At 41.3% G+C, this 23,468-nt stretch overlaps 1 protein-coding gene across 4 annotated transcripts in view; it reads right to left on the minus strand.

Moving 5' to 3' along the window:
• The window catches only part of tbl1xr1b (TBL1X/Y related 1b), a 60,591-nt gene that overhangs the window by 36,477 nt on the left and 646 nt on the right, over positions 1–23,468 (minus strand). For all 4 annotated transcript variants that reach the window (XM_034104369.1, XM_034104368.2, XM_034104370.2 and 1 more), the window contains exons 2-6: positions 21,559–21,625; positions 8,814–8,917; positions 3,876–4,021; positions 2,676–2,904; positions 873–1,005 (exon numbers count right to left, since the gene is read on the minus strand). In XM_034104369.1, the coding sequence (XP_033960260.1) occupies positions 873–1,005; positions 2,676–2,904; positions 3,876–4,021; positions 8,814–8,871 (566 nt within the window). In that variant the 5' untranslated portion in view covers positions 8,872–8,917; positions 21,559–21,625. The remainder of the gene's footprint in view (positions 1–872; positions 1,006–2,675; positions 2,905–3,875; positions 4,022–8,813; positions 8,918–21,558; positions 21,626–23,468) is intronic.

Below are 23,468 nucleotides of genomic sequence, written 5' to 3' on the forward strand. Positions count from 1 at the left end.
TTATCTGCCTTAATTAAGTTAAAATATGCAATCAGCATTAATGCTTTCTAGTCCCCGATCTGCAAAAAGAAACGACAATAAAATATCCTTTTTTTTTTTATCGTGGTCAGCAAACTCACCATCAACAAGTACACAAGTACAGGGGGTGATTGTTTTGTAAACAACCACCCTGTGTTAAATTCGGCACAAGGGCTGATAAAGTAAAAAACAAAAGTTTTTATACCGAAAAATACATTTTAAGATTACATTTGAACGTATCAAGATAACGCAACTTACCTTTGCCCAATACACATTTTAATTGAACGCATTATATTGAAACTCGAGGAACCTGCTGCTGTTTACATTAGCTTTTAGCAGATCGTGGCCCTGTAAAGTTAAAGCGTCATCATGATGTGTTCAAATGCAATCTTACAAAATGTAGTTTTTGGCAAGAAACTTCCTCTTTACCCTCATAAACCTTCATGGAGTTCAAGACCCCTTGGTAACCTTGGTAACCATGATAAAGCAGCAGGAAAAAAGGAGGATCAAGGCATCTCTATCAATAAGTGATCAAGATTTTGCTTTAACTCATGCAGGTCCTTTTAGGTAAATGCATAAACCCACTCTTGGCCTCACACAGGACCAGTAGGCATCATTAGGCATCATTAGAACACTTGTTGCAGTGCGTATTCAAATCATTATGGTTGAAGGCTGTCATTAAAAAGGCATTTGTATTAAATGAAAAAAGAAAAGAGCCAATAACATCACTAACTTGTATTAAGGATGTTAATGCATTACTAAAATCCACTGTCCCAGTAGGAGAGACACTTTTGCCTGATATTCTAGACACTGCATGGCCATAGCCAACAACAGGGTGATATGGAGATACTAACCCGGAGGCGAGGAGGTCGTTCACAGGGTTCCAGGCACAGATAAAGACTTCGGATTCGTGGCCTCGGAGAACCATGGCTTTATTCTGGGGGATCTCCACTTCCCTGTCCACCTCCATCATCTCTGCGTGGTGATCTTAAGGAGGGAGTGAGAAAATAAAACCTTTAACTTAAAGCTCACATTACCTTCTGTTGCAGGTAGCAGGGAAGCAAGGGCAATGGAGTACAAACAAGATAAGATGAGTCACCGCTTCAAGGTAAATTGCCTGTTCATTTTCAATTGCCAGTGTTTCGCTACAAATAGGCTTAATTTGGGTTGGAACTGCAAACATCCATTTTAATATTGTCGGAGGACAGTCTGACATGATCTAATTTCCTACGAACCAGAGCAGTGGTTCACATGTACGTCATCGTCTGATCTCGTTAATTCAAACCGAATGGCGACACCAGTATGTTTTGGACAAGGCTCGAGTTCAATCACCGCGAAATGTACTTTAACATAGGAGTTTCTCCTCTTGCACGTTATGTAGCTCTTGTATCTTCTCTTGCACTTTATATGTCGTAGCTGCTGCATTGTACTGCCATGTGGTTAATGCTTGTATGCTGCTCATGCTCTTCCTGGATATCATGTATTTATTTTTGCCATGTATATAACTGTCATGTTCATAAATGTTGTATGTGACGGGACTACGGATGGAAATGAGCTCAAAGCTAAAAAATCTGGTTCATTTAAATTTGTAAGCATTATTTTATTTAAAATGTTCATCAATGTGCACTGTCCCGAAATCAAATAAACGATTAGATGAAAAACAAATAAGATGAGTAACCACTACTGCTCTGAGTGAACACCAGACTGAACAGCTGACAGCTGTGGAATTAAAGGCTGTGCTTGTTGTTAAAAGAACCAAAGCTTGTGCCCAACCCACAGCAAAAGAAGGAACAAAAAACAAGTTATCGAGTCCAGGTTAAACTCTGTGTAAGCCATCGTTGGATTTGTGTTTAGCCCATAAGAACCTGAACATAACACTCTATAATTGTATTGTGAGTCCGGTTGTGATGTTGGGATTCAAACCCATCGGAGAAAGAAGGAGGTTTTTGAGGGAAAACAAGCAGACCACATTTTTCCTTTCTATGCTAAAACAAACAAACAAACAATTGTGTGTTTGGAAAAGGTGAGTGAAAACATGGACACAGTGCTACACAGGAAGGACAACACCAGAAATGAATATGTGCTGTTTAAAGAAAAATATAGAGTTGCCTTTATGTAATACCAAGCAAGCCACAGACTTAAAAAAAGAAAAGGAAAAGCAAATGTTGTACTGCGGCTGTCATGACAAAGGAAAAAAGCAGACCCACACAAACAGAGGTGGTAAGCTTTAACTCCATGCAATACAGTCCTCGTACAGTCTTACAGCTCTTACAGCTCTTACAGTCCTGGCTGCAATACATCCAAACCAGCTACTATCCTGGAAATACTTAAATAACATCGTAATGAATGTTCCTGCACATTCTACAAATGTACGTTGAAATTAAGTTGGATCATAATTCTATTCATGTTAAGGTAGCATTAAAACTTGGTATTGCTTTGCTTTAATTTTTCTCCGTTGTATCAGATTGGATATTGAGAATGGAAAAGAGAACTAGATTAACGGGGGAATGCCAAACAGCATCTTATAAACACAACTGATCATGTAATTTGTATAGAGATAACATCCTGCATAAATACAGTTGTGGAATTTAGTGGACTATCTGTTTGTTTTAGAGCTTATTCATTCAGAGAGTTTTTGTAACCATGAGTTAGCTTACTGGCTAAGGCGTGGGATCCATTCTCGTCCCCGTTGGCAGTGCCCTCTCCGTTCTTGGGGCCTCCCTGGGGCCCTGCAGCGCTGTCACTGCCTGCCGCCTGCTGCTGCTGTTGCTGCTGCTGGGCCAGCTTTTCCCTGTAGGCCTGCTGCCTGGTTTGGACGACATCTGGCATCACAGCGTCGATCAGAGACAGGGACTCGATGGGCCGCCCGTCAAATAAGGTCCCGTCCTAGGAAGACAAATATAAATAAATACATAAATATATTCACATTATCCTTTAGATTATATGACAAATACTAGTGCTGTAGCGACGCGTCGACAACTTCAAAATATCGTCGATGACATATTTCCGCGTTGACGCGTCGCTACACACACGTGGGTCACCCACAGCAACAAGCAGTTCTAGCTGTGGTGGCTACCATTAGCAGCTAGCATTTGCTCTCCGATTTTTACATTAAAATGGAATTATAGATTATAAATTCAATCATTTTTTTATACATAGACGTTAAAAACCTATGGATTAACCGATTCAGCCGCGTTTTTTCTCATTTGAATGCCATTGAACACGTCTTTTGATCAGATTGACAGCTACGGTGGTGAGACGATCTCCCTAGAAGCTCTGTAAAGGTACGTGTTGTGATGACTGTATTTGCTTTCCCTGTCGCGAGTCCGGATCACTCAGTGATGATACTATATACCTACATAATCTGTGGAGTCTCAGCTTTAATCGGATATCTTGTATGTGCAGCTACGATAAGTAATAAGGGTACTTTTATCTTGAGTTCTGTGCCAATGTCCGTTAGCATTTTTCGCTCAGGGGTCATTTAGATGCTTCTTATGAGACTTGTGTTTTGTTTTGGTAAACATGGTTTGTATCGTCAGTTAGCTGAGATTATTCCCGTTAATCTGGTATAACACATTAATAGGTTCTTAAATATTAAGATCCCCTGAGACACAGTATCGTGAAAAAATTACATTACTTTTTTTTACATTACGTTTTTTATGAATTGTACAACAGGAAAATAATCGTTAGATTAGTCGACTAATCGATCAAATAATCGCCCGATTAATCGTTTTCAAAATAATCGTTTCCCCCCAGCACTAACAAATACAGCAAATAAACCAACCAACTCTAGTCAAAATAAATCTGACAGTGCAGAATGTTGTAGGATAAAACTAATTATTAGTTTAAAAGCTGACCTCATTAATGCTGACTTCAGCCTCCACATACTGCAGGCCCTTCTGAAGGATGGAGATGAGGGCAGCAGGGGGCACCAGGGCTCCATTGATGTTGGACTGGCTGATGTGGCTCTCTATGCCAAAGGTGAACGCTGAGTGGGAGAAGCCTGGAGGAGATGGGGATCATTAGGAAGGAAGGATGAGTCAATTGCAGGGATTCAAGCAGCAGTGTATAACAAACTATTAGAAATATTACGTTAAGTAGGAAAACAAGTGCAATACAGTGATGCAGTGATGACTTATTTGTGAGGACGGACACGGAGGATAGCATGGCAAGGGGGCCGTCGACAGAAAGCAATGGGATTGCAGAAGATAAGATTTGTGGCAAATTTGTTTATGATACTTCGACATTTGTATCAGCAGTATAATCTCCACATATTGATGACACTTTATCATTTGTGAGGCATAAATGCAATCGGCAGAAGTAAAAAGCTAATGTTAGGGTGCATTCACACCTGCCTTGTATAGTCGGTTGAATCGAACCCTGGTGCGTTTAGCCGCTTGGTGCGGTTCATTTGGGTCGGTGTGAACGCAGTCCGAGACCTCTTAAGTGAACTAAACAACCAGACTCTGGTCCGCTAAAATAGGTGGTCTCGGAGCGCTTGCTTGCGAACTCTGAAGCGGTTCATTGCTGGTGTGAACGCAGTCCGCACCAAAACATAGGAAGCGTAGTATTTACGTGTCACAAGAACGCGGATATCTTCAAAATCTTTAGCGAAAGAGTCTTTCAAGACATCCGCGGTTGTTTAGTTAAAGAGTAAAGCAGAATGAAGTGTTGAACAGTGTCGTGTAAAGTAACAATTCTCCTTCAGCTACATAAAAGTAAGAACACCCGTCGTCGGTGAAACGCCCCTCCTTACTGCAGAATGTCTCTCATTATATGTGTTTTAACGGACGTTGTCTGATTATATAATCATATGCGCGGGCCGCTGTTGATCTCCAGATTAACAGCAGCATGAGAATAACCTGCGAAAATGCCGATGCTCCATGGCGGAGGCTCCGGTAGAAATTGCCGGCATTTGCGGTTTTTACCCCCTGAATGTCTGACCAATGGTTGAACAGCATTTCCGAGCACATGACTTGTGTTTAAAGTTTATAGTCCGTTTGAGTTTTGCCCGTGTGAACGCAAACCGAACCTTCTGAAAAATGAAACAATGTAACAAACTGTCGTCTGGTGCGCACCAGAGAAGCGGACTATTAGGTGTGAATGCACCCTTAGAGTTTAATGAAACTACATTATCACTTCGCGCCACCATTGCTAAACTAAAGGTAGCTTAGCAACCTCCGTTTTTATGTCACAGAGACTTCTAACATTCACAAATTGCACTGTTGGAGGAGCCCGTGACCTAAGATTTTCATCTTCATAACCGCTGGGACTCCCAGCAGCTTCTACTGAAGCCTTCCGAGTAAATCGCCAGAACGCCGACACCTCCTCATCACTCCACCGCTCCCATGTTTTTTTTTGTGTTGCCATAAGTTATTCTCTCTCCGTTGGTATGCTGGGCTAATGCTAATAATGCTAATGCCAGCAAATACAATTGCGGCTTCGAGGGCTGAACGATATACCGCGTCAAGGCGATAACCACGATATGCGCATGCGCGATATTCACACCGCAGGGACGTGCGGTTTTATTTTTATTTTTTTTTAAATGCTAACGCACTTTAGCACAGAATTCAAAATAAAGATACCCTTATTACTTATCGAAACTGCACATACAATATATCCGATTAAAGCTGAGACTCCACAGATTATTTAAGTAGTATCTGAGCGATCCGATCTCGCGACAGGGGAAGCAAACACAGACATCACAACACGTACCTTTACGGAGCTTTTACGGGAGATCGTCTCACCGTAGCTGTCAATCTGATCAAAAGACGTGTTCAATGGCATTACGAGAAAAAACGCGGCTGAATCGGTTGATCCATAGGTTGATAATGTATCTGTGGCTTTGAAGCAATTGTTTATAATCCATAATTCCATTTGTATGTAAAAGTCGGAGCACAAAAGTTAGCTGCTAATGGTAGCCACCAGAGTGTATGCAGCTTCCGGTTTTGGTTACGCGTCACTCTCACTCCTTATTTGGTAATGTGTGTATTAGACTGCCGCAAAGCCAAGACCGGAAGCAGCAGCCACTCTGGTGGCTACCATTAGCAGCTAACTTTTGCTCTGCGATGTTTACATACAATTTTTTTTTTTTTATACAGAGACGTTAAAAACCTATGGATTACCCGATTCGGCTGCGTTTTTTCTCGTTTTAATGCCATTGAACACGTCTTTTGATCAGATTGACAGCTACGGTGAGACGATCTCCCTAGAAGCTCCGTAAAGGTACGTGTTGTGATGTCTGTGTTTGCTTCCCCTGTCGCGAGTTCGGATCACTCAGTGATGATACTATATACAGGCATGAAAACAGGTCAGGGGTGAAAAAGGTGAGAAGTATATTATCCCTCTAGGGGGGTCCGGGGGCATGCTCCCCCAGAATATTATGGCCTCCTTACTAAGTATTATCAGGGATGCAATCTCATCAGGTATGGAAAAGGTGACAAGGATCCGAGCCCCCCGACCCCACGGAATATCGGCTTTAAAATGAGGAATAACAGGATGTTAGCAGTCAGAACAACTAAAGCAGCAGTGTTAATAATAACAGAAACGCTAAAGAGTCACATCTAATAGAAATATATAAAAGCATTTATTTTAATTGTGTAGCAGTCAGTTTATAATTTTGGCAGCACTGTTGAGCATTTTGAAAATTTATTTTCATGCCTCTGTGCAAGGCTTAGTCTTTCTATCTGTATACTGGTGTGAAGTAACTAAGTTCATAAACTCAAGTACTATACTTGGGTACAATTTTGAGATACTAGTACTTTATTTAAGTATTTCAATGTTTTGCTACTTTGTTCTTCTTCTCCTCTACAGTTCAGAGGTACATGGTGTACTTTGACTCCACTACATGTATTAATACCTTTAGTTACTTTACAGATGTGAATGATGTGAAATCTAATCAAGTGTTGAATCAGACTTTAGTTCCACCTGGAGTAAATCCACAAGCTACCCTGCAGTATACAAAGTCCTTCAAACTAGCTGCACCTTTACCAGCTTTCAGAACACTTTCATGATCAATCATTATAAAACATATCATATATATTATTCTGAAATGGACCAATCTGCACAACGACTACTTTTACTGTCGCTACTTTCACTATATTTTGATGAGAATACTTTTCTACTTTTACTTGAGGAACATTTTGAATGCAGTACTTTTACTAACAGAGTATTCCTTCCTACACTGTGGTACTTCTACTTTTACTCAAGTACAAGACCTGAGTACTTGTACTTTTACTCAAGTACAAGATCTGAGTATTTCTGCTTTTAATCAAGTACAAGATCTGAGTACATCTATTTTTTCTCAAGTACAAGATCTGAGTACTTCTACTTTTAATCAAGTACAAGATCTGAGTACTTCTACTTTTACTCAAGTACAAGATCTGAGTACTTCTACTTTTACTCAAGTACAAAATCTGAGTATTTCTGCTTTTAATCAATTACAAGATCTGAGTGCTTCTACTTTTACTCAAGTACAAGATCTATACTTATACCACCTCCGTTTATAGCCTATGAAAAAAAAAATATTAGAAAACTAAGGCTAAAGCTAACGTTAGCAGATAGTGACAATGTATGCTAGCTAGCTAGCTCAACGATAATATTGCGACAGAAAAACTTTTCAGTGCACATCACGCTCTGCGCTCCGACAGGGAGCTCTGCTCTGAACACCTGAACGGCCCGTTCTAACAGCTGTTCACCAGCGGTCCAGTCTGTACCACAGTGACTCCGGACCGCACAGTTAATATTAACTAACGCACCCATAGGTAATATGGCTGCTGAAGCTAGACCATCATCGCGGAGCAGCAGAGCCGACAGGCAGGAAGACTCGAGCACACAGCTCGCGCTGCATTATAATATATAAAAAAAGAACACCATGCGTGTCATGATGGCACATAACAGCTCGCGGCCGCAGATTACTCGGGGTCCCAGACCCCCCCATACCCCAAAAATATTTTTATTGCAGATCTACATGAATCACACAAACGACCTATTTTGGATTCAAAACGGCGAATTTCGCCAAAAGGTGAGTGATTTTCATGCCTGTATATACCTAAATAATCTGTGGAACCTCAGCTTTAATCGGATATCTTGTATGTGCAGCTAAAATAAGTAATAAGGGTACTTTTATCTTGAGTTCTGTGCCAAAGTCCGTTAGCATTTTTCGCTCAGGGGTCATTTATTTAGATGCTTCTTATGAGACTTGTGTTTTGTTTTGGAAAAAATTGTTTGTATCGTCAGTTAGCTGAGATTATTTCCGTTAATCTGGTATAACACATTAATAGGTTCTTAAATATTAAGATCCCCTGAGACAGTGTCGTGAAAAAAAAAGTAAAGTACCCGCCGGGACCTTGGGGCTTAACGGGTTAAAAAAAACGCAATATATATCGCAGGGGAACAAAAAACCGCAATGTCAGTTTTTTTCAATATCGTGCAGCCCTAGCGGCTTCACAAAACTTTTCCGAGTTTTACGGGGCGTGGTTTCCAATTCGCCGAGCCAATCAGAAATGGGAACCTTTTTCTCCCATGAAAGTATCTGCTCTCTAGCAGGCACTAAAAAGGGGGGGAAAAGGATCTCATGAACTAAGTTCTAGTTCCAGATCTTTTTGGTGTAAACGCAAAATCTCAGGAACTATCAGAACTAAAAGGGAAAAGTACACGGAAAAAGTACTCCGGTGTGAAAGCGCCTAAGGACACCGGAAGTGGGGAAATGCTAACTACTTTCTGGGTTTTAGGCTCCATTAACGCAACGCTCTTTTCACAGAATTGTACTTTTGAAAAATGAAAGCAAGACTTACCTGACTCTTGCAGGTATCTGTAAACCAGGAAATTTACTTCATCACTGCTTATGCTCATTTTTAGTCCTTGTGATTAAACCATTTGGTCAGCACAGGATAGGAGTCTGTAAAAAAAGAACACAGAGCAGGGAGTGTTATATATATATCAAGGCTCGACATTAAGGAATGCCCGATGGCCCGGGGCCATCTAGTATGTAGCTCGGGCAATGAAGCCTCACCTGCTGGTTGCCCGATCGGGCAATCTATTATGCCAGTATCATGCAGCTCGCGGATCCAGTAATGAGTGACCCGACAGTAAAACTAAACATATCTATAACTAGTTTAGGTAGTTTGAGAGGTAATTAAAATAACTACGTGTGATATTCTAACCTGAAGTGTGTGTTTTGTCCGCTCACCGCTGCATGTGATCATGCAGAGCTGCGTGTCAACTCGTCAGCAGCAGCTGATCTCTCTCTCTCTCTCTCCCGTCAGATTAGACTTCACTCGTGTTTATGTCCATATCGATCAGATCCAGCTAGTTCTAGCTAATGATAGGACTACCTGCTTATTAAAAGACACCTAAACAATAAGTGTCGCTATGCAACTGGGTGAGGCCACAAAGTATAGCGCAGCATTATGCATTTGTTTACATGCCCACCGGAACCCTGTGTGCTAGAATTTGAAAATCGGCCACTTCCTTACAGAGCCCCTCCTCCAACACACACGAAGGCGCACATGACCAATGAGGGCACGAGATAAGTTTGTGCCAAACTTACCTACCCCACCTTTAAGTGTTAGACATTATAATTGACTAGTATTGTCTGTCACATACTCTTCTTGTCTGTCACATAAGTGGCACAACTGAAGCGGTATTGCGCTAAAGGGAAATTATTTTGACCGAAGAGATTTAGATTTGCCGGCTAACGGGAACTCTGACGTCGCCATTTTGAGTGCTACGCGGATGCACTCGGCTCCTCTCGACTGCTGCTCGGTCAGCTTCCGGATGAGGAGGCATTCATTCGACCAACTTACAGTAGATAACATTACAAACATTTTTAACAGGGGCCATAATAGTGTAAATAATGTTTGTTTTGGCAGTTACAACTGAATGTAATGTTTTCTACTTTTTTACATATGGGAAGCAGGGTCTCCGTTAGGGTTGCCAGAAACTGACCATGATCAAAATCGATTATTCGGCAGCCCTGGCGAATAATAATCGATTAATCGACCGACATCAACATGATGTTTGTTTATTTTTTGTTATTTTCTAAAGTGCCTGCCATTGCCTTTATTTGGAGATGTGCTATGCACGCACAATGTATTTATTGCAATACTGCCATTATTAAATACAGGCTACAGCTTGTATTAATAATAGCAGCATTGCAATAAATATTATTATAGCAATTTATGTATTGCAATGCTATTATTAATACAGGCTGTAGCCTGTATTATTGTAGCTGTGATAGACCAACGTCTTTTCGCAGAGCTTGCATTTAACTTCCTTTGGACTTGTAAGTTCGAAGTAGTTCCACGAGGAGGAACTCTTTTTACCTGCCGCTTTGTTCATCTTTAGTCGCACGTGGGAGGGAGTGTGGGGTCGGTGTGTAGCGTGCTGCAGCAGCAGTCTGCTCTGCACGCAGGCTTCCTCCAAGTTTACAGTAAAACAAACTGGTGGTGTGACCAATGGCCATTTACAATTATTAATACTATTACTATTATTAGCATTATTCTATATTTTGGTTGAAACTAAGCCAGAATTTAAAAAAAAAATACATAAATAATAATAAAAAAATATATAAATAAAATCGATTTTTAAAAATAATATTAGATTATGGAGACTGTAACGAATATTCGAATAATCGAATAATCACTGGCATCCCTAGTTTCCGTTAGCCGGCAATTACCGGTTTTTAGCTGGTACATTTTTAATAAAAATCGGTAAATTCAAAACCTGCCGGTCAAAATATCCGATGCTCCGATCGATCGACCGCCGGTCATTATCGGCCGATGTTCACTCTTAATAGTTTGATCTGTGTAAAGGCCGATCAGGAGAGCTGGATCTGATCGATATGGACATAAATGCGAGTGAAGTGTAACCAGACGCGAGAGAGAGATCAGATCAGCTGCTGCATAATCACCTGTAGCCCCGCCCACTGTTTAGCGCGCTGCATGAGAAACTGACCGGCTGTCAGGAGAGAGAGGGAGGGAGAGGGGAAAAGAGAGGATCCGTTTCTCCCGTGTTATTATTCAAAGTTAATTTAAACTTTTGAATAATGTACTTCATCTACTACAAGTAGTTTCTTTGAATGTAATAATTAGGTTGTTTGTGGAATCATTTATTGAAAAATGAATCTGAATGTTTCGATCTGTTACGATTATAAACTGAAGCAATATAAAAATGACTCCCATTAACTGAGTTTTAAACATCAGCATATCCGGTCCTAGTCCGGTAATTACCTGCTAACGGAAACTCTGCTACACAACTCTTATTATTATTATTGAAACATGACCGGTAAGTTTCAAATTTGTCCGGTAAAATAAATTCTGTCCGGACATTTGACCGGCGAGAAAAAATCCTAGCGGAAACCTTGATGGGAAGGCATTTGCCTTCATCAGATGGAAAGTGTCTCGACCATAGACTGTATATATAAAGGTCTTGACCAACAACTTAAGTATTTCTTATAGCTATGCAGGGCATGCAAGCGAGCAAACACAAACAAGAACAAACAAGTGAAATGAAGAATAAAATTGAACAATATAATATTGTGGTGGTTCATCTTATAATTCAGTCTAGACTAGAGAATGCACCAGACAGCATTTAAGACCTGCAAAAATCTAAATGTTCTAGACCAGGCATCCTCAAAGTACGGACTCCGGTCCGGATCCGGACCGAACCACAACTGTCTCTGGACTCTGAGCAAATTATACTTTTCATATGTATTATCTGTGTTATCTGCGAGACATCGCCACAACGCAACGAGTCAAAATGATCCGCTATGTCCATAGACTGCAAACAGCGCTCATCGGACATTTATGAGAGAAAGTCTCTAATGTCCGAGTGCAAGTGAATGCAGCACAAGATGCACGTCATGTAACCCCTCCCCCGGTCCTGGCGCGAGTGTGGACATATGATTGGCGGCGATTTCATTTGAACGGGACGGCGCAAAACGAGAAGCATTCGGACCCAATCACTGAAGGAATGAGGTATTTGCGGTCTACACTGACAGAGAAGAGACTCTCAGTTTGGCTGTACTCAGCATTGAATCAAAACGCACTAAAGCTGTTGATCTTAATACGTTTGTGAGGCGTTTTGCTGAACAAGATGGTAATCGCCGCATTCAGCTGTAATACACTTCAACTTGATGCTCTGCTCACGGATGAGCATACACAACTATTAAGATGATGACCTTACGTGTGTAAATATATTTTGTTCTTTGAGGGGGTCTGCCCCCAAAAAACAGTTTTAAGTCCTGAGAAAGTCAAATAAGACGGTGTGTAAAACTACACTGCCCAGCCAAAAAAAAGTAACCACTTTGATTTAACTAGGTTAGTAGGTAAGGACTTTCCACTGGATAATAACTGAAGTATAAAAGAATGCATGACTGAAGTGATGAGACCATGTTGAAGGCAAGCAAAAAGAGGAAATAACAGGTCAAATCAAGCAAATGCCCCTCTCAGATTCCACAGCAACCAGAAGAACATAAATACTGGCTGGTGATTTGATTAATCAGCTTTGTGATGGAATAAAAAATGCACAGTGCATTTCCCTTAGCTGTGGGTGAGTCCACTGACACCGCTGACATTGCTCAGTTGCTGGTGTTTGTGAGTTTTTATGATGAGGCAAAGGGGGAGTTTGTTGAAGATGTGTTGGGCCTGACGAACCTCAGTGGACACACAAGGGGGGAAGACATTTATAAAGCAATAATGGGAATGCTGAATGAAAAAGAGTGCAGCTGCCTTTATTCAAAACTGTGCAGCTCTTACACTGCGACTCTGAGGGGTCAAGCACAGACACAATAACAATAGCCGCGTTCACACTGCAGTACTTTTCCCACAAAGGTTCATGCGAACTTAGTTCATGTGAACTCTTTAGTTCGCATGAACTAAGTACAGATCGCGTTCACACCAGAAAAAGTCCCTGGGGGTGGATTAGGCAAATGAAGCCGCTGACGTCACTTCTTCTTCTTCTGCTTTGGGTTTACTGGCAGGCCGCAACCCACTTCAGGCCGCCCAAAGTCCCCGGCCGGAAGTCCCCGGAGTTGGGGACTGGCTTCAGTAGAAGCTGCTGGGAGTCCCAGCAGCTTCTACTGAAGCCTTCCGAGTAAATCGCCAGAACACCGACACCTCCTCATCTCCACCGCTCCCATGTTTTATTTTGTGTTGCCATAAGTTAGTCTCTCTGCGTTTCTGCGCTGGGCTAATGCTAATGCTAATAATGCTAATGCGAGGATAATAAAATGGCGGCTTCAGAACACTTTTTGGGAGTTTTACGGGGCGTGGTTTGCAATTCGCCCAGCCAATCAGGAATATAGCTCTTTTCTCAAAAAAGAGCCGCTCGAAAGTCCCTGCTTTCTAGCAGGGACTTTCGAGGGGGTAAAAAGGTTCGCATTAACTACCTTTAGTACCGGCTCTTTTTGGTGTGAACACGATCATGAACTAAGTTCGCATGAACCTTTGTGGGAAAAGTACCGCAGTGTGAACGCGGCTATTGGAAACGGCTGCATACAGATTATTTTTGTTTTTGCAACCTCGTGTTAAGAATCTTGTTGCAATTGTTTAAAAGTTTGAATGACCGTAATAAACGGACCTTTGTCTTATTGAAACATTTATTTTGGACCTTTAAGATTTGTATTTGAGTACCCCTGTTCTAGACCAAACCCTTCGCGCCATTTTGTCCACACGCATTTTTCAGGGCAATCTCTATTGGGCTCAGGGCCATCTGTAAATTAGCTTAGATGGCCCACAGGGCAACATTTAAAACGATTTTAGGATATACGAGCACTCACATCTACCAATGGTGTCGTGTTCTCTGTCCTTTAAGATGGACCTGAATTCCCCCATAGTGATTAAATCTGAGAGTTTCAGCTCCTTCTGTACATTGTTCCAAGCTGTGGGGGCAGCATATTTAAAAGCTGTTTTTCCCAGTTTTGTTCTCACTGTAGGAACCAGCATCTGAATAAAATCTTGGGAGCGCAGGCCATATAGACTTTCTCTTTGACACATATGTGCAAATGTAGGAGGGAACCAACCCAAGCAGAGATTTATAAATAAAACCCAACAATGGGAAAGTCTGCGAGCAGACAAAGATGGCCAATTAGCAGCAGCATATAAAGTGTTTTTTGGGAATCAGGCACAAAAAAAAAATGCAACTGATGATTCTTTATTACAGACCATTGACCTGAGCAGAAAGAAGGCTTTAGTAGTTTTGCCTTTCCTCTCTAGTGTGTGTGTTGGCTGTAGAAGCATTATTGCTGCAGGCAGGGCACCAGTTTCAATTCATTAACCTACAACTGGAAATAATTACCTGCCGCCTTCATGAGGCAGGCTGGGTGTTGTGGGATAAAGTATTGGTTTTGAAGCTCAGCAGTAGCAGATCTTAAAGTGCTTGCATCTGGGCTTCGTGTTTATTCACACGGAACCCGCACCGTTTAAATGGGAGAGTGGAAATAAACAAGGGGGTCTGGATGGCGGACAGAACATCAACTGTTTCCATCACGCCTGCCTGCCCTGCTGCCGCATCCCAAAGGCTGAAGTCCAAGATCAACTGGACCAAAAGCCCTGGAAGAAGTCCACCTGACATCCCTTACATGTAGGGGTGTTGAAAATAATCGTTTCTACGATGCATTGCAATGCGGACGTAGACGATTCGGTATCGATGCAGTGACGGAAGATAATCGATTATAGCGTAGTAACGTTGCTTCCTGATTTTCCGGCCGCGGCTTTACTATAACGTTTTTTTCTGTCACTTTAATATCAAATCGGTCGGTGACGCAGAGATCAGGGAAACAGCGGCACAGCAGTACAGCAACACCGAACACGGAGCAGTCTGCTTTATCCACCAACACAACAACACCAGTCCAGAACCAACAGCAGAAGGACCCGCTCTGAATCACTCCGTGCATGTCGCTGCGGCTCAGAGACACAGACAGGGATTTATGTTTTTCAAAAATAATCGCGTTACAATCATGTCAGGTTTTTGGTGGATTTAATTAAGTCTTGGATTGCAGAGTATGATTGTCCTCTAGCATTTTTCAGACGATATATACGTGTGTAAAGTTTGTGAAGGCAGGAGGAAAAAAGCTTCCGCGATCACCGTCTCCTCTCCGTTCCTCCAAGCCCCGCCCCCTCCCTGAAAATAATGAGTGACAGGCTGATAGTGACCCGATAGAAACTTTGTTATTCACTTAATCACTGAGATATAATGAAGCTAATTTAATCTCATACATTCATGGGATTTATGTAACAGTAAGACAGAGAATGTAAGTGTGCACCCACATGCAGTATTTTAGTTGTTAAATGCTGTTGTAAATACTCCTGTTGTCTGCTGTGTTCAGACTCAAGTCCTGTGTGTGATGCCACATTCAGGACATTCAGTGTCCTTTTTTTAACAGAAGACTGTTGGCTGCAGCTAGACTGCAGAAGCATTAGTTTTTTGTTTTTGAAGATGGAACCACTTCACACACAGATATAGGGAGGCTAGACCTATACAATTCATTTATTTTGGTTTATAAATTAATGTCAAGACATTTATGTTATTGATTTCTGAAGCACTTTCTAAATAATAAAAAGAGAGTTCATATGTATTTACTGCATGTATGCATTGATGAAAAATAAAGCCATGTGCAGTAATATAGAAAATTGAGGATGCAACGCATTGGTATGAATCGTGATATTGAATTGAATCGAATCGTTGACAGGATATTCGTAATCGAATCGTGAGACCAGTGAAGATGCACAGCCCTACTTACATGGTGGTCAAAAAATCCTGATGGCTAGTATTTTCTCAAATTGAAGTTCTACCACTAGAATACAGCGAATTGCTTGTGTCGTCATTTTGTTTGTGTACATAAAACACGGAATATGCTTTTTAACTCAATATGCGTCATAGGACGTTGTTTGTGTGACAGTCAGACAGTCAAAGCCTGCGATTTTTTTCCTTTTTTTTCTTCCATTTTTTTTGTTTTTGTTTTGTTCTTCTTGTGTGTCAGTCATCCACACTATTCAGAAGTGCTGTGCACCACATGTACTAGCCATTGTTAACCAATCAAAAGAGGCCCATGATAGAAGGTGATAGACAGATTGATCCAATCACCTGCAAAGTATTTTTGAAATACTTTTCCAAATGGCTTCCAATGGAGCTTTCCTAGATGCTTTGGTGAAACAAAGCATCTGAGTCAGGTTAGTAATGCTCCATCACATGTTCTACATCTATTACAGGGTTAACCTTAAACTGAAGCTTGACTTTAAAGCAACCCAACGGAAGTTTCATGTAAGTTTAGTTCTTTCACTCGTAGCTCGGGCTGCGGGGGTGCTAGAGACGGGAGCACGTTGATACGACCTTCCTAGCCGGAGATATGGCCGCATTTTACAATAAACTTCCGCTGGGTCGCTTGAAAACAAATATCGCAAATCGAAACGCAATATTTGTCAGAAAAATCGCAATTAGATTTTTTTTTCTAAATCGTGCAGCCCTATTCAGAAGTGGTTTGCAATTATATATGAGCGTATTATGTATACATGCTGAATGTGGGTAAATTGTTAAAGCACTTTGAGCAACATCCTGTGTAGAAAAGTGATGTGCAAATAAAGCTTTATTTTTATTATCAATATCTAAACACTTTTACAGGAAGGCAAAAGACAGGTTTCTTAATGAAAAAAACTAAATATATAATATTAAATAAAAAAAGAACTGGGAAAGATTGATTTTTCATTTACAGGGTCTTTTAAGGGTCAGTGTAGTCATGGTGCACTACACGCACATTGCACCGTTGCATTTCAGACACTAGCCTGTTTTGACAGGGTGCCGGCAAATGTCATCACTATGCAAGTGACGCAGGAGCAGTGAACAGGGTCAGAGCTCTTTAACCTGTTAAGCCGCGAGCCTGTTTTTCAGGTCTCAGGCTCAAAAATGACATTCCCAGAACAAATGACCATATCTTCCCTTCTAAAAAGGGTTAAATTAATAATATTTTTTCTCAAAGCAAGGTTACACCTGTGAGTTGGATGAAGAAGTATCAGAATCAATATAGATGTTTTTATTTTAAGGTAAATTCAGATTGAACATAGTAAAAAAATGTAAATGATTGTGTCCGTCCAAAAAAATAAATGATTGTGAAAACCACCCTTGAATGATGGGATGGTAGACTAAAAGCTTTAGGAATCCAAACTACAACTTATAATAAGTACCCTGTATCAAGATTGATGCAAAACAAGTGAAATTTGACCTTTTTAAGAGAGATTTAGCAAAAAAAAACACTTCTGGGGTCATTTGGGTGGATTTGACCTCTGGCCCACCTTGCTCGATTTTGCTGATTGACATCTCTTTCTAACCGTCAGAGCCAATGGAATCGAGGGGAACTCCCACATACTCCTTATTTGGTCATGTGTGTGCGATACTGACGCATAGCCAAAACCGGAAGCTGCGATAACTCTGGTGGCTACCATTAGCAGCTAACTTTTACTCTCCGATGTTTAGATAAAAATGGAATTATGGATTATAAATTAAAAAAATATTCCACAGAAACATTATCAACCTATGGATTAAACGATTCAGTCTTTTGATCAGATTGACAGCTAAGGTGAGACGATCTCCCGTAAAAGTACGTGTTGTGATGTCTTGAGTTTGCTTCCCCTGTCGCTAGTTCGGATCACTTAGTGATGATACTAGGGATGCATATCGTTGACTTTTTTACGATACCGATACCACTGAACGATAACGATACTCAACCGATACATATCGTGATACTTTGAAAATGTATCATCCCACAATTACTGCCATGAAGCGCTTTACGATATAGTTAACATGTCAAATGAATATTAAATTCAATTGAATATTAAATCCTTCATTGGCTTCCGGTAACTGCTAGAATTCACTTCAAGACACTGGTACTTGCGTACCATGCTGCGAGGGGGACCTTGAGGCTTAACAGGTTAAGTTGACCAGTTCTTCTTCTGCTGACATAACGTGCATTACCTGACTCTTTTGTGAACGTGAGAATCCGTCAAGAGCCCTGACACTAGCGATGGATATCGTTAAGGTTTTAACGGTACTACTACTTTTATCGATACCGCTTATTGGTCCGGTCTTTTAACAGTACCCTTATCGGTTCTTTTGGAGAAAAAAAGAAGGTAAACTAACTAAACAAATTGTGAACAAAACTAACATTGCTTTTTATTTAAATTAAATAAATAATATTTCACATCAAAAGAAACAACAATGCTTTAACAAATCGTATTAAATAATCTGATGACTTTAACAAACTAAATAACTCAGTTACCTCTAATCATTAACCCATGTTTGTATAATTGAGTTAACTCTGTGTGTTGCTGCTAGCATACATAACACCTGACGTGGAAACGTTCCTCGTGGATGGAGCTACAGAGCTGCTAGAAAGACAGTCCGGTGCATTCCTCCGTCTGGATGTGGAGCACTTTAGCTAAATGTTTAGACAAATTGCTCGTGTTACCGCCCTCACATGCTAAACTCTTATTGCACTTTTGGTAACGAGCATTGTCGACATCGAGACGGGTAAAGTTTAACCACACCTCGGAGCACGTTCTCTGTGTGTGTGTGTGTGTGTGTGTGTGTGTGTGTGTGTGCGTGCGTGCGTGCGTGCGTGCGGTAAAAATGTTAAGCAACTGGCTAAAAAGTTAGCCAGTTGCTTAAACCCCTGGTTGCTTACCGTGCTAACCAGAGTTGGGTGTAACGCGTTACTTTGTAACGCGTTACTGTAATAATATTACTTTGTCGGTAACGGAGTAGTGTAACGCGCTACTTTTATAATCCAGTAATCACACTACAGTTACTAACATTGCCCCGACACCCGTTACTTCGTTATTTTCTAAAATCAGTCATAATCAAACCTCAACAAACACCTGCAAAGAACACATGGTGCTAACTGGGCACATGTCTTTAGCTATGTAGAATGTGATGGCCTCTGTTATATCTTTGTGTCCTTGCGAGCTGGTTGAGTAGGCTGTTGCACTGTAAAGCGTCTTTAATTGATGACTGTGATGTGGTGGATGAAGTAGAGGGAGCACACTCGTGAACTGTCAACGGGAGGGGGGGGGGGGGGGGCCTCACTGCGGGGAAACTGTGGACCTCTGTCGCCTGTCAGCGCAACTGAAATGTTGACGTTTAAAAAATTCATTTTACCTTTCTTGCTCTTGTTCTGCCATCTTTGCTCGCGCTGAACTCACAACTATTGTCACTCACAACCTGGCCAAGAAGGCTTTTAGGGAGGGGCGAAAGCGCACACAGCTAAATAATCCTTTTATTTAGATTACGTTGTTTTCGTAATCGTTGCAAGACAAAATTGTAATCGAGATTAAAATACGATTAATTGCACAGCCCTACAACATAGGGCCCCTTTAACATCGGCGTTGGAGTGGAGCACTCATTGATCAATCTTGTCATTTGTGATATGCATGATTGTGAATCAGTACAAGAGTATCCAGTGCGCTTCATTATATGATTAAGCAGGCAATTAATCATGAGAAGTAATAACATGAAAATTACTTTGTTGCACTAGTGAATCATATAAATGATGAAATCATTATCCTGGTTGGATACTTTGCCACATTTTGTCTTGTTGTTTTCTTCTTCCCTTTTAACCCCCTTAATGATCAACAAGTAATGCCCCTTTCACACCAGCGCCTTTTCAGCTCCGGCTCGGAGCTAGAGCCTGAAAAGCGCCGGGTTTTCCAGTTCACACCGGAGCTGCGCCGGCTCTTAGCTCCGGAATCCGCTTCATTTCCAGCTCCAAAAAATTGTCGGTCCAGAGGCAAGAGCTTTGGAGCTAAGAGGTGACGTCGCTTACGTCTCTCTTACGTCGAGGCGTGCAGGAAACTAAACCCACCTCCCCTGAACATGGGTCGACTGTTATGCCTGCCTACAAGCAGTAGTGCTTATAAACACACTTTATAAAGTCAGGCAACACTAACCAGGCTTCGTGTGATTCTGTTTATTTGTGCCTTACTTTGACCATCCGTTCGCTGTTATCGATCATTGTGGAGAGAGGCAGACGTGTTGTTTTGTATTATAGCAGCTATCGGATGCAAGTAGTCAGTTTAGCTTCGGTTGCTATGCTAACATCACCCGTTTTATACCAGAGAAACTTTCATAACAGCGTTGTGATACCAAACAGTGTCAATTCAGACTGACACACATTCACTTAGGCTAAGGGAACTGGGGATATGCATCAGCTGCTTGTGTGAGTCGGACAGTGAATACTTTAGAGCGGCCGCTGCAGTGTGAGCTAACCGGGAGCTAACGGGAGAATAAACTCCCGTGGACGAGCAGCACTGCAGCGGTCGGTAAATGCTGCAGAAACACATTAATAAACAATGAACCACGGCACTCCGGAGAAAAGTATAAGGTTGGAGAAGTCGTTATTCAATTTATTCTGGCTTCGTGTGATTAAAAGCAACACGATCATCGACTTGACGCAGTTGTTGTTGTTGTTGTGAGCTGCCGTTGGGGGGCAAATCAGCGATGTAAACGGTGACGTCATGACGCAGCAAGGGCAGCTCTGGGGCGCCAGTGGGCGGTGTGCACAGAGCGGGAGCTGAAAAGGGAAACCGGAGCTGAACCAGAAAAGCTCCCACTCGGAGCTAGAAACTGAAAAGCGCTGGTGTGAAAGCCGCATAACACTGTTGGACTTTGAACCAAGCTGACCACCCACTATATATTTCTAAATAGTTCAAACAGGTGTAAAAAAACAGCATAAAAAGGAGTCAACTGTGCAAACAAAGAAGGGCACCAAAGATATCTGCATACTGTGGACCTAAAATAACAATACAACATATGTGTTTTCTTAAAGTAGCTAAGACATACATAAACACGTTCTAAAAAAACATTTCTGCACACACTTAAGCAACATACATGGGGTGCAAGGCCATCACCGTTTCTATATTTGCACAGCTATTCTTTGAACAGTATCCTATAGGAATTTCAACAGAGAAGGTGTACTGAACCAGAGTATACCCAATATTTTTTAAATGGTCTGGACGTCTGCAAATGATTTACATTTTAGTATAATCTTTGTTGGACTTGTCCTATTGTTGTCAATTTCCGGTTTAAAATTATGTGCGTAATAAACTATTTAATAATAAACACTTTGTTTGTATGGACCCTATCTTACACCCAATTTTTTTTTACATTACGTTTTTTATGAATTGAACAACAGAAAAATATTCGTTAGATTAGTCAACTAATCGATCAAATAATCGCCCGATTAATCATTTTCGAAATAATCGTTTCCCCCCAGCACTACTGTGTCATGGCGAATACAGTCACTGGTTTATTTCTGTCTGTATGCCGTTGTTGTGAATGTGGACGGAGCAGCTACTACGTTAGTTTAGCCTGATTGATCCGATCTCCATTCCGAAAAACACGCATTGTAAAAGGTTTTTCGCCTGCCGTCTTGTCTGTACACTTGTCAAAGCATTAATTCATGGTTTTTACTAACCGGTATCAGTTTGTAGTTATTCCGCCATCATTTTGAAACGTGTATTACAATTAACATGTGACAGTTAGATATCCTACCCATGTGATCAAGAGGTTTTCAGAAGCCCCTCATAGCTCCGTTGTCCTCAGCAGGAACTCTCAGCCCCTGAGAAGAAAAGAAAGAAAATGAGTACGTTTTACACTTAAGAAACACCAGGAGTGGATCACATACGGCACTGCTTCCCCAAAGTAAAATCACTTAGGAACTATAGGTTAAGATCAAGAGCTACGCTGGTATTGTTTTCACCCTGTGAGTCTGTGTGAGTGTCACCCGGGCAAAAAGTACTCCTGGAGGCCACTAGCGTAGCAATAACTAGCACAGAGGAGGTTCTGAGCTGGTCATTTATTTGACAATGGACACATTTAGGAACCATAATAGATCGCAACCATGCAAGATGCAGTCACAGAACTTTACAGGTGTGTATTGAGATCATAGACGAAGAACATAGTAAGAAAATCCTAAATTGGGGGGCTAAGAAGTAGAATGGGACCACTGCCCCCAACTTTATTTGGCATCCAAGTAATTCCTGATAACACATGTCATAGAAGTTAATAGATGTGAAAATCTAGTTTACAAAAAATCATGGAGGCCCTGCCAAATATCCACTCAAGATATTTTTCTAACAGAGCTGTGAAAAAGTACCCTAATTACTATTGACATTCTGCAGCAGTGTGTCAGTAAGTGGGTGAAAAGGCAGCCAGAGGAAAAGTGTTATAAACAAAGGGTTGTGTCATCAAAACAATTAAAGAAACTGGGTCAGCAATGCCTGTGAATATGTATGCACAGCACGTTGTAACTACACCTGATGATGTTGATGATGATGATGATGATGATGATGATAGCTATTAAAGGGGCAGTACGCATATGCATTCATTGAATGAATACAATATGAAATGCAAGTAGGTAAAAACACCTCCTTCATGTTTGCCACCGATATATTAACCCCCATCTCACTGCTGGTACTGGATCACAAACTAGAGTCATTGAATTAAGTGTTTTAGTTTGTTTTGTATGTAGCTATTTTTTAAATGTGTTGTCGCCATTCTGCTTTCCTCCAAAACTCAGTTTCATCTCGTGCAAGTTAAGTCACCATGCTAAACTGCCGGTAGCTAAACTAGCATTAATTCATTGCAAGGCAAGCTACTTGCGGAAACACATTGCCCATCCCCCACACACCATGGCGACTGAATGGGCTGAAACTACAGTGTGTACGTTATCCGACATGCTGTTTAAAGCAACACCGGCTAATGTCAATTAATTACTCAAAATGCACTTTAATGCTGTAAGATGAGACTGAATCAAATGCCCCTTCATTCGTCAGTGGGAATCTCAAGTATATAGCAGCGCTGCATCTATAAAGTATAACAACCCCTTTAACACGTTACAGTTGTACTGTAATGCTAGGCTGACAATACTGTCCACATGTAACTACGTGAATGTATGGAGGAAATGAGACCGGGCTTTATCGGCGTTTGTATTCTAAGCTTTTTGTCAAGTAAACACGTGAACTTGCGCCTTGTTTTTTTACCTCGTTAAAATTGTGTAATTACCCGTTTATTTACATCCATTATAACGCAAGTCCCCCTCTGCATTGCCATGAGCAATGAGATGTTAGCACAGAGGCTAACATGCGCTTTAACGTTAATGTTGCCTTGGCGGCGGCTGTAACGGTCGCCACACATGCCAGGCAGGCACAGGGGTCTTAACGTTTTGTTTATTTTATGCATGTCACGAGTAGTCTATAGCTACCAAACATATGCAGTCCAAGCTACATGGGTAACCGTTGTGTTTGGTTCTTTGAAATAGCGAGAGCATCAAGTACGCTTATTTGAAACAGGGTGTATGGCAAGTACAGTGAGACCATCAGCTTGCTACCACTCTGCTAACACGCTAGCTAGGTGGCTAACACTAGCATGCTATGCTAATGACAGTGTTGCTATAATCTCGT

Source organism: Pseudochaenichthys georgianus, chromosome 17 (assembly GCF_902827115.2).
Source record: "Pseudochaenichthys georgianus chromosome 17, fPseGeo1.2, whole genome shotgun sequence".
NCBI lineage: Eukaryota > Metazoa > Chordata > Actinopteri > Perciformes > Channichthyidae > Pseudochaenichthys > Pseudochaenichthys georgianus.